The sequence below is a fragment of the Protopterus annectens genome, chromosome 13.part0 (genome assembly GCF_019279795.1).
Source record: "Protopterus annectens isolate FY-2018-M chromosome 13.part0, PAN1.0, whole genome shotgun sequence".
Classification (NCBI taxonomy): Eukaryota; Metazoa; Chordata; order Ceratodontiformes; family Protopteridae; genus Protopterus; species Protopterus annectens.
The window spans coordinates 368630675-368642973 of NC_056747.1; the positions used below are offsets into that span (position 1 = coordinate 368630675).

At 39.9% G+C, this 12299-nt stretch overlaps 1 protein-coding gene across 1 annotated transcript in view; it reads left to right on the forward strand.

The window, feature by feature from the left end:
* The window catches only part of SCAMP4 (secretory carrier membrane protein 4), a 588202-nt gene that overhangs the window by 329176 nt on the left and 246727 nt on the right, over positions 1-12299 (forward strand). The window contains exon 4 of the mRNA XM_044053975.1: positions 224-380. Within this exon, the coding sequence (XP_043909910.1) occupies positions 224-380 (157 nt within the window). The remainder of the gene's footprint in view (positions 1-223; positions 381-12299) is intronic.

The following is a 12299-nucleotide window of genomic DNA, read 5'->3' on the forward strand; positions in this document are numbered from 1 at the left end:
GTTCATTGAACAGCAGTTCACTGAATTGTGGTTTCGATGAACTGATATAGACCCAGCATGATTGTTTTTCTCCATCGCATAACTGCTTGGCTCTTCAGCTAGTCCGTAAGTTTCAGTCCAACTCTTGAGGTATACTCTAAAGTGGCTATATTTTATGTGTGGTGCAGTTGGCTAACATTGTATTCCAGACAGTGTAACTGTTTCTTTTTTCTTTTGTCTGCAGTGTACTGTATTACACTTGTAGTGAACCTTGTCGCTTGCCTTGCTTGGTGGATTGGAGGTGGTGGTGGTGTCAATTTTGGATTTTCTGTTCTCTGGCTAGTTCTTTTCAGTCCGTGCAGCTATGTGTGCTGGTTTCGGCCAGTTTATAAAGCCTTCAGGTGGGTATTACTGGATTTTGCAGGATATGCTGGAAAGCAGTGTTGCATTTTATAGTATTTGCTTGATCTGCTGACTTTTAATTCATTTGTAGCCAGTCATTTATTGATGTCCAGTTTCTTGACATGACAGTTCACTGGTTTTGCTGACACTGAAGTTTGTTAGATTTGGAGTTCATAATTTATAATAAATGGAAGTGTTGGGGTAAAAGAAATTGCACCTTTTTAACATAGTGTTAAGGAATATTGTAATGGAATCGTGATTTTAGCAAATCCAGTCACTAACTTGCCATGCCAGGAAGTTTATGCTAATAAATTGCTCTAGAACATGAAAATCTGCACGAGGTCAACCAGTAAGGTCTGAACCTTGAGCAACGATGCTATGAAGCAGTAGGTTGTCATGCTAGATTAACTACTAGTAAGCTTCCTGAAAAGATAATTAAATAATTTAATTAATTAAATGGAAGGACCCTTATAGCAAGGAATAACAAGTTAATTGTGAAAGGTCTCCTGTTTTTTTGGGACACCTAAAACCATTTCAGTTCATCAAAATTAAAAGGAGTGAGAGTTTTACTTAAAGATGGTTCTGAATAATCAAAATATAAAATAAAGGTGTCTGCTGGCTTCAGTGAGTATTCCTTCCCATCCTTCAACTCCCAAGCACCATAGGATAGAGCACTGGGAGATTTCCATTGATTTTGTTCTGGCTAAACATGTAGTAAAGGTAGTTGAAAAGTGTGCTGCTCTAGGTACCAATTGCAGAGATAATGTTGCTTCCATTACAGAGTTGATCCTTACCTAGGTTTTTCATTTAGGCCCTTTTCTGCCAAGTTGGGTTTTTTTTCAGCATTTCTGTCACCCAGAATGACTGAGAAACTCTCTAGGGGCATGCTTCAGTCCCTTTGAAGTTTGGCTTTTTCCTGTTCCCATCTTATTCAGGGCCAGAAAGGAGTAGCTCCACCCAGCCTTCCTTGCCGACCTCCCTATCTGCCCCATGTCCTGGTGCTGATTAGTTTGACATTGACCAGCTTCATGCTGCAGACCCCTGTGTTAACAAGGACTGTTCTTTCTGGATCAGCACTGCCATCAGTGTCAGTACTTTCAGTATCAGTTGACAGCTCATTGCTGTGGTCAACAGCAGTCCCATCTGTGTTAATACTCAGGTCTGTGTTCTCAGCTTTAAGGAGGTGTAGCAAAGAGTGCCATCATTTTTGTCTTCTTCACATTCATGGTGTAGGGGCTAGACATCTGCTCAGTGCATCTCTGGTGCAGGTCAGTGTTGAGCTTTCTAGATTGGAAATTCCCAGGTCATTGTGAGTGTCTGCACCAGTCTAGGTGCCACTGCTGCAGTCATTGTTATGAAGCCTCATCATGTGCTTGTATCTAAGGCAGTGTCTTGTAGAGATTTTAAGCTTCTCTTGCCTTGAGCCTGTGAGAGCATTTAATCACACAAAGGACAGGAGGTCTACCTGCATGACCACTGCTCTGGGTCCACACTGGTTTCCGTCTGTGTTGGCCTCCTCAGAAGATTTCCCTCCAAGGAGACACACTTGATGAACATGTAAGAGGAGACACATGGACCGCCTCCAGAGACTCCTGAGCCATACTTTGACTCTGAGTGACACCAACACTCCAGTTGCTGCTCTTGACAATTCCAAGTTTAAGGAAACTTTTAATGCAGGAAAAAGGAAGTTGGCCCGTTCATACCCCATTAACCTAAGAACAGAACTTCAAGGAGGCCTTTTCATCCCCTCACCCCGCAGACAAAATGGCTGATCCCTTTGTTACAAAGACATGGAAAGCCCCAGATATGGTTGCTCCAGTGTCTAAGAAGCCTAACAGGATACTTTGGTTTTCTGAGGACTGGGAATGATGGGCAAAAAACTTGCTTGTGGACTCCATGGTAGCTGTAGTATCCCTAAAGAGAACTACTATCCCTTAGAGCCCTCTGGTTCATCCCTCAGGTAAGGGATCCATGGATTTGGATTAGCCAAGTGCTTTTAAAGAGAAGTTATCAGTACATACCATTAACATTCAAGTGGTCAATCTTGGATGAGATACCTATGTCATTGGAAGTGGTGTCTGATAAATAAATTAAGGAATAAACTTGTGTCTCAGGCTGTCACTGCTTCTGTTATGTCTAACCTCATCAGCTGTCTTGCTTATGATGCTGCAGATGATTCAGCTTGAGTGGCAGGCATCAGAGTTGTGATAGACTGTCAGGTCTAGCTTAATTTCACAGTTTTCAAGCAGTATTTCAAGGAGTTCTTCCTTATCACTTCTTTCAGTGCTGCTGACCTTTTCAGGATGGGAGTTGAAGCTAAACTGGAAGAAAGCAAAAGAGAAGACAAAACCGTCATGTATGTTACCAAGTTCACAGCTCATCGTAGCCCCTTTTCCAGTACACCAAAGTGCCTATATCAGAAATGATTCAGGTGTGGTCATCAGTGCTAAGATCAGCAGTCTAGGAGAAACTAGTATGAAAGTGGCGACATGCACCAGCCCCATGATGAAATTCTAGGAGTAATCAAAAACTTTGTGGCGTTCAGTTTTAGCGGCAGTAGCAAACTCCCTGAGGGTCTTGCCCAGTATCTTCAGTTTGGAGAAAGTCAAGAGCTGGATTACTGACCCACCACCTACCAAAGTGGATGGTCATCATATGCAACAGGTGGACCTTGGACATAATTTCCAGGGGTTCTGTAATTTTTTTTTTTCATATTCCACCTTGGCCACTTTCTCCATCTCTTCCTGACTTTCAGCTGTGCCAGAAGGGGATGGCACTCAGAGGTGGAATCCTCCTTCAAAAAAGAGTCAGTTGGGAAGTCCCACCAACCCAGAAAGGGTATGTATTTTAATCCAAGTTCTTTTTGGTGCCAAGGAAGTCTAATGACCCCAGAATAATTTATAAATGACTGTGTCTCAAAACAAAATTATTGCATTGTCAAAATGAGGTCAGTTTGCTCTTGTCTTTCCAGAGGACATTGGATGTGCTCTTTGGATCTCCAAGATGCAGACCTGCATATCAGAGTTGCTTTTTGGAGTCTCATTGGCACCTGGGGTTTTCAAAGAGTTCATGGCGGGAGTTGCCACATATCAGAGGCTGCAGGGTTTGAAGATTTTTCACCAATCTGGGGAACTGGATCCTGGCTGCACTAGCCGTGGAGAAACTGATTAATGCACCAGGACTCTCTGTTGCATCTTTTTCAGTTCTTGATGATTACAGTAAGTCCCAACTGCACCTAACCTAGTATGTAAAGTCCAAAGGATGCTTGCTGAATGTATGCACTTGTCTGGTCATCCTCCTTGCAGATAGAATTCCTCCTCTCATCCAGGCTGTATTACTTCATCAGTTTTTCCTCTGTTCTGTTAGCTTTGTGCCTCAGAGATACCACATGCAGATTCTTCAGTGAACCTTGTGGATCCAGACGGGCCAGTGCTCAGATGTGATATCCAGCTTCAGTAGCATTTCTGTGGCATGTAGAACACATTTTGTGTAGCGGCATGTCAACACCAGCCTCTCTCTGGGCAGTCTCTTCCTTCATCCCGATCTCCTGGTGGCAGTCACATGGATGCCTCAGCCTTAGAGGTGGCTGGGCATTGTCATGGCAGACTGTCAAAGTTGGATGTTCATGGAGGCCAACTTGCACATTTCATAGATCTCAGGGCAGTTCTAACTCTGTGATAATTTCAGGATTCTTTTCCTTCAAAAGTGATCACACAGACGTTGTGGCAGTGTGATGGTAGTGGTGGTTGTGTGGTTTGTCAGCAAGCAGGAAGGAACCCATTCTTGCTACCTTGGTCAAAAAGGCATAAAACTGGGGAAATGGGCTGCATCTTTGAACTGCTTTCTAGTTGCAGCCCACATACCTGAAGAAAGTTAACTCTCTAGCAGACGAAGCAGATGCTTACTAATGCCACATGAGTGGTCCTTCGAGCTGGTTAGTAGTGAGTGCCCTGTTCCATCCATGGAGGAAGCCTCTTTTTTGCCGCCCTAACCAATGCCAAATCTTACTACGTTTCCCTGATTGGTCAGTAACCAAGAGTGCTGTAGTTCAGGAGGGGCCTCCGAGTCTTCTTTATGCTGTCTGTCATTTGCCCTGATCTCCAAATTTCTGCAGAAGACACACGCACCAAAACTTGAGTTATTCTCATAGCCCTATTCTGGCTTCAACAAGTGTTGTTTTTTCTGTTGTAGTCTCATCTTCTGGATAATCCTTTCGGACTAAGACCCATCAGAACCCTTGTCTTTCACCTTTCTGCCAAGCCTCATCTGGACCTCTGTACTGTCTCAGGTTGACCAATTGTTACTTCAATTCCAAGTATGGCCATGGATCTTCTGACCTAGATTGCCTGTGCCAAATCTTCACTACCTAGAAACCCAGTATCAAGGAAACATACAAAGACAGATGGACAGATTTCTTGGTTTCGTGTTTGGTGTTGGGGAGGTGGGGGGAGGGATCCTTTTCTGCTGTAGCTGCCATGTTCCTTGACTAACTCACTTGTATTGAATTTCTCCTCCATGAAAGTGCAAACAGCTGTAGCTAACTCCATTTAGGCTCTCAGAACTCCGCATCAGCCTTCCTTGAAGTTTGAAAGACCTTTCCCTGGGGAACTTTGTTGCTCAAACTCTCCACATAGAGAGAACCTGTTTTACCATAAGATCTTGAGTTTGTTTTGGAGAAGCTTCCTTATCTCCGTCTGAGCCAGCAACCAGGGGTGATATTAAGTTCTTCTAAGAAAACATTTTTCTAGTAGCTGTATCATCTGCAAGGCAGATTTCTGAGCTGTAGGTAAAACCAAGGTGCACAAAATCAAAAGCTAAGGATAAACAACAATGCACCAAGGCAACACACAATAGCGTCTTTAATAAAATAAAAATTAATTTAATGACAAGAGAAAACAGAGGTAAGCGCTTTCGCAACACTCAGTTGCTTCTAATGCTGTCACTGCAAGTATTCCACAATTTAGTTTCAGGAACAGTAAATCACTCAAACAACATCTCTGCAATAGAGAAACACACAAGCTTAATTCTCTTTCCACACGTCAGGGTACATACCCTTGTAGGTCATGTAGTGCATGTCCTTATATTTATAGTACAAATACATATATTCATCCAACAAAACAGTTTCATCTGTATTCTTACACATATGCTGATTGTAAAAGTACTGATGTTGTTTATTATGGTTTCTGCAAGAGATGTCCTGTTTTTTGTGTTGGTAAGACTAATAGACCCTTCAAGGACAGAATTTTAGAGCATCGTCGTGATATCAGGAATAAAAAACGTACAAATGCACTCGCTAACCATGTCATGAACACAGATCCTTCACATTCCTTTCAGTTTTTTGTTTTACAACAGATACGTAAAAATTTGAGAGGAGGGGATATAGAAAACATTACTGAAGGTTGTGAGCAAAAATGGATAATGAAACTTAACGCAGATAAATATCCAGGTCTTAATGGCACTACATCTCTGGTTCCTTTTGTAAGCCAGACGTCTTAAACACAAGTAGTTTTACATATAATATTTATTGTCTTTTATAAATTAATCTTATATGTTATTTTTTATATGCTTGGCAGAGGTCCATGCTATGTATTTATGTTAAATCGACTTATGTTCACTTTTTTGTATGTGTTTTTAAATGCTTCTTTAGGTATGACATCATTAATTATGCTAATTGGTTTCAAGAGTATTTAAGCTATGAGCAGTGTCAACATTTTGTCTGAAGAAGCAACTGAGTGTTGCAAAAGCGCTTACCTCTGTTTTCTCTTGTCATTAAATTAATTTTTATTTTATTAAAGACGCTATTGTGTGTTACCTTGGTGCATTGTTTATCCTTAGATTTCTGAGCTACAAGCTTTGCCTCTTCCCCTTGTCTTGTTTTTTTTTAAGGATATTGTTTTTTTATTTAGTAATCCATCATCATCATCAGCCCCCTTTTTCCCATTTTTTCTATATGGGGTCAGGGTATCGTGTTAACTGTCACCATCTCTCTCGATTCAGTGCCACACTCCTGCCTTCTTCAACACTCATGGTTGACTGTCGCCGATCTTCTTTCACCACAATCTGTCCACCTCTTTGCTGGATGTCCTCGCTTTCTCTTACCTTCTTCCTGTCCGTCTCATCCATCCTTCATGCCTAAAGTGGTTAGAGAGACAAAACATTAACTAAACTGTCAACCTTCCAGTGTTCTATCCCAATCACACTAATAAAGGAAAGTACTTGCTATATTGCTTGGACATTTATAGACAACTGTGCTTTTGTCTAATTTTTACCAAAGAATTCCGAAAGACTTAACAGCTGTCTGACTCCACTTCTAACAGGCTAGGCACTAAAGTGTCCACGCAGTTGTCTGACTGCATAAGACTTATACAGCAGAAGTATGACAAATCCTTATTTTTCTGTAACAGTGGCCATCTCTTTGGCTTCTTTCATAATGCATATCTTGGCATATACACAGCTGTGACATGAACTTAACTGGAACCCTTCACAGAACATTACAATCTAGATGTATTTCAGGTGTCAATTGGCATTTATGGCCACCTAGACAGGATTGCCAGGGACTCTTTGTAGTACAGGTGGATGAACCAGAGAATGTCACATTTGGACGTTATGTTCTTACCATAATGATAGATCTACATAGTCATGGTTCATTCTCATCTGCATCCTTGTCCACTTTATTCCTCAGCCTTGCAAAAGTCCATATTACCATGGGAAGGTATGCTTCCAGTAAGTGAAGCTACTCCAGGCAGTTTATTCAGATCTAGAGTAAGATGGTGGGGTGCAGTGGATTGTGAGTAAGGAATAGAGGCTAAAGCCTGGAGAAAGTTTTGCTGGTCCAAAGGTAACTCAGAGTTGGTACCTCAGTCCTCGCAAATGATAAGGGTGAGCCATGACTATGCAGGTCTATTATGCTAAGTGCATATCATCATAAAGTGGAAGCAGAGACTGGAACATTTCTACCTATGAAAAGACATCATTATATCACATGCACAAAGCAAGAAAAGAGCCTGTATTACTGCTTACTGAAGTTTGGGAGCATGAGAAATATGTTGTGCTTGACTGGAAGGAGGATGGTATATATGGCTTGGTAGTTTCATCTGCCAAATGGTCCAGAAGTCTGTGGCAGCAGTCTTAATTATTGCTAAAGATAGACCTTCTTATGAAAGATCTCTCCTTATTCTAATTACCTAATTTTCACTTTTCCAATCTCTCAATTTTCTTTAATAGACTGCAAGTCCTGTGGTTTCTTTCAGGCTGCAGAATGTTATTTTCTGTAACTGGCCTGAATGAAGATGAATGTAGCAGTATAGTGACTTACCATAATGTAGTGGTTGTGCCTTTGAATGTCAGGTCTGTTACAGAGTGGGCATTTCTGACTTTCATTATCACATATTTATCAAAATTTAGTTTGTTTGGAATGATTCCAGGACACTTTATTCGAGTATTTTAGTGTCTTCCTCGGTAATTTTGAAATGTAATATGTTTCTTTTTTTTTTCACTAAATTGGACAGTACTGCATTTGTTAGCATTAGAAATGAGATTTCAACTTCATTAAGGTGTTTTATGATAAAGTACTAGATTAGCTAAATGAATATTGAATAAAATAAGGTTAAATTAAAGTCATATAAACACACACACACACGTATGTATGTGTATAAATATATATATATATATATATATATATATATATATATATATATATATATATGGGTATATATATATATATATATATATATATATATATATATGTGTGTGTGTGTGTGTGTGTGTGTGTGTGTGTGTGTGTGTGTAAACAAACCAGGAGATGATAGAAAGAATTGACGATAAAAGTGTACTTCTCAAAAAATTAGATTGTTAAAAATCAACCCAAAACAAGTATTGATTTTATTTAAATTACTTTGAAGTGTTTTTCCATTCTTGGTGGCAATTGAGCAGTACAATTTGCAGTCTTCATATTTTGCTAACACAATGAATCACCTCCAGTAATGTATGAGAAAATAAAATAGGATTAGTCCCCAGACTGAGCCCTAAGAAACTACTGGATATCTCATTAGGCTCCATGCTCTTCCCTTTCTTTGGTCTTTAAAAAAAAAAAGTTCTTCCCTTCAATTAGTTATGCATCTATTGAACTACATAGATGTCACTATTTAGTTAAATGAGTTTATCTATAGTGTCTTTATGGAACATAATCAAATGTTTTTGTGATATATGGAGCACAGTTATTTCAGTCTGTGAAATCAACAAAAATATAATGTTATATACTTTTATGATGCTTGAAATGTGCATAACAAGGTTTGCACTCCTACACATTTATTTCTTTGTAACTAGTTTTACATTAGGGCAACAAAAGGGCTATGTATTAGAAAAATTATGGTCAGATTTCTCTGATGTTAACCAAGTTGTTCCCAAAAAGATGTCAAGATTCACCGTTTTAGCTTTGCTGCTTTGGTTTTGAGATGCAGTCTTGCCTTCTCATTACACAAGCGCATAATAAATTGGTTATGCCTGGAAGCTTAATCATAATCCTTTGTGTAGCATTTAACTATGCAGCATATGTGCTCAGTCCCTCTTCCTGAGCAGCTCTTACTTCTCCTGAAAAACAAATACCAGTAGGAAGGATTTTTCTTTAACAAAGTCATATTGTTCAGAAGATGTTAGTGTGATATCAGCTGTATCTTTCAGGTTAACATAATTTATTGGTCCTTCAGAGGAGAAGTTAATCTGAGGTATAAAACTGCTTCTACTAAACAGGTTATTGCTGCTAACCCATTTCCCAGTACAAAAGATGGGAAAACTTTTGACAAGTTAGGGAAGAAAGCGTATTCTTCTGCTACATTAACTTTCAGGATTGTAAACTGTCACGCTCATACTTTTATGTTTTGAGAACTTGATAGTTAACTTTCCTTCTTCTGAGGTAAAAAAAAATCTTTCAGTTCCTCTTGAACATCTGCTAAATATTTTACTACGCTTGTTTTTAGTTTGTGTTTGTGATGCTTTTGAGTCTCCCTCCAGATCTGCTTCTGGGATAGTAATGAGAAAATTGTCTTGGCTTCTCTCTGAAAACCTTCTGGAAGATATTAAAATTGAAATTTTACATTCTTCCTTTGACAAGGAATTTCATTTTGGCTGTTTTTACTGCTGTTGTGTCTTTCGGCTTATCCTGGTTAGGGGTCGCCACAGCGGAACTCCGGTCTGCTAATGTTTGGTAGTGGGTTTTTACGTGCCGAGTTACCAGCCCTGGCGCACAACCTTCAACAAAGGCAAGCCCATTCACGTATGCCTCCACACAGAAGATGCTCTAGCTGAGAATTGAACGGGACAATGAGGTGCTGAAAAAGCGTGAAGAAAGTGAAAAGCTTATTCAAGGGATGACAGATATTTTTCAGCCTTTTTTTAAAGCAAATAAAAATTCCCCTTCTTCCTTGCTTCCTTTTTCAGTAAGCAGTTTAAGCAGCAAGGAGACGTCAAACAGGAATTTAAAAAACAATGACATGGATGTTCCAAAAAGAAATGAAAGCTTCAAAAATCAAGGCTGTCCCTCACAGTATGCATGACTATTTACCTGTTCACTGTCATCACCATCAGCAACCAACCCCTAGCAATCTCTCCATGTCTCTGAGGCATCATTTTCCCTTTTGGCAACAGATTGTAGCAGTATGTAATTCAACAGGATACACTTGGCGATAGGAATCCTCCTTGCTTCTTCCCATTCTGCATCAGATGCGCAGGGAGTAATACAATAAGTGTCTCCCTGCCAGATGGGCAAAGGTTTTTATTCAAGGATTTTTCTGGCATCAAAGAGGGAAGGATCTGTGGGGGCTTGTACCTGCCCTCTCCTTTGTAAACCTTTATGTCAGAATTCTAAAGTTCAAAGAGCTTTCCCTTCAGTCCCCTTTATTTCTTACCCCTTCTCTAGATTTCATGGTAAAACTGGACTTGAAGGATTATTATCATCACATTCTCATTTTCAAACAGCTCAGTTTTTTGTTTTTGTTTTTTTTTTTAAGATTTTTTTGTGTCCCTTTAGAGACTCTACTTCTCCAAGGGTATTCACAAAGTGTCTGGTTCCAGTAATTGCTTATTGCGACTTCAAGGCATTCACATTTTTCCATATTTGTATGATTGTCTTATCTTTGCAGATTCTTTTTTTCCAGCTGTCAAGAGTCTTTAGCAGCTGTTCAGAATATTCTGATCAGTCTGTTTTCAAATCATCTTTCAAGAATCTTCTCTCATCCTTTATCTAAGGATGTCTGCTAGATTCTACCCTGGGAAGTGTCTTTCTACTTCCAGATGAGGAAGAGATGTTTCAGTTATTCCTGTATTTTGCCAACCAAAGCTAGTCTTCTATGAGAGAATTTCTCAGGATTTTGGCATAAATGACATGAATGATTCTCTTGCTTTTCCTGGCCAGACTCCACACAAGGAAAATCCAGTGGTACCTCAGTCAGTCTTGATTCGGCATCTGCACCCTTTATCTCTTCACATCTCGCTTCTGGGATTTATAAACAGGGGGACTTTGTGGTGGGTATACCAGATCTCTTGCAGTACAGGTCTCCCATTCTCTTTTCTGATCCCTCTCCAGTCTGTCACTACAGGTAAATCAGACATGATGTACATGGAGAGCAGTTTCCAAAATGGGCAAAGTGGAATTTCTGTGGAACCCTCATGACAGGCAGAAGCACATATATATCAAGAGAGATGTTGGCAGTGACCTCTGCAAGTTTACACAGACAGCATCACAGTGATGAAATGCATAAACAAGGGGGTACCAGATTGTTTTTCTCCTTGCAGACTTGCTATGATAGTGTGGACAAAAGCAGCTTTGCTTGGTTTGACTCTGCAAGCTTCATACAGTCCATAAGTGCAAAACATGGTTACAGACAATAAGCAGGACCAGAACAGACTCACAAATGGAAACATCACCCTGGGGCCTTGCAAGAATGGATCCCTGACTATGGGTATCACTTCAAATAGATCTGTTTGCCTCCTGTTTGAACAGTCAGCTAAATAAATTCTGTTCTAAAACTCCTTGCAAGTGAGCCTGGAATACAGATGCTTTTTCATTCCCATCGACAGGAATGTTCCTGTATCCTTTTCCACCCTTTTTGTTGATATCCCGATTTCTTCTGAAGATCGAGAAGGACTCCCCCAAAAATTGCATTGGTGACTTTTTTTGATCCAGCGTCTCCCATCTTTTCATTCTGACCAAGAGCAATTTCTACAGGCTTTCCCTCAGACTGGGTTTGCTCGCACAAGACTCCATTAACTGCCTGGATGATAATCTTGATACCTTTATGGCACCTTTTTTTTTCCTGAGGAAATGCAGCAAGTGCTAAAAGAGGTGAAAGAAATCTGGTTCTAAAAAATCATGTATATGCAAATGATAAACAAATTGTAGCTGGTGGCAGTCCAAAGACTCTGACCCTCTTCTAGCCTGATTTTGACTGGCTTTTGATTATTTCTGTGAGTTACTGCCCTTTGTCCTTTATTATTCTTCTGTCTAGGTACATAGTCACCTAATTTTGCTTGTCTGTCCTTTGTCCCCTCCCATACCAGTTCATTTAGAAAGCAAGTGGCTTCTCCATGAGATCTTTACACTTTTTCCATTTAAACTAGCATATCCAGTTGAATTGAGGTTCTCAACATGGAAAACAGTGTTACCCATTGCTCTTATGTCTGCTAGGAGAGTATTGAGTTACGAACTGTTATGGTGAGTCAATGTTCCGTCATTTTTCACAAGGACAGGGTTTCTTTGAGAACTAACTCTTCTTGTATGCCTAATGAGGTCTCAGAGTTTACTTTAAGTCAAAATATTACTCTCATCTTCTTCCCTTGTCTCAATAACATGAGAGAAAAGATCTTTTGCAATATGGATGTCCACAGGCAGCTATGATACTAACTAGACAAAAGTCACTCATTTA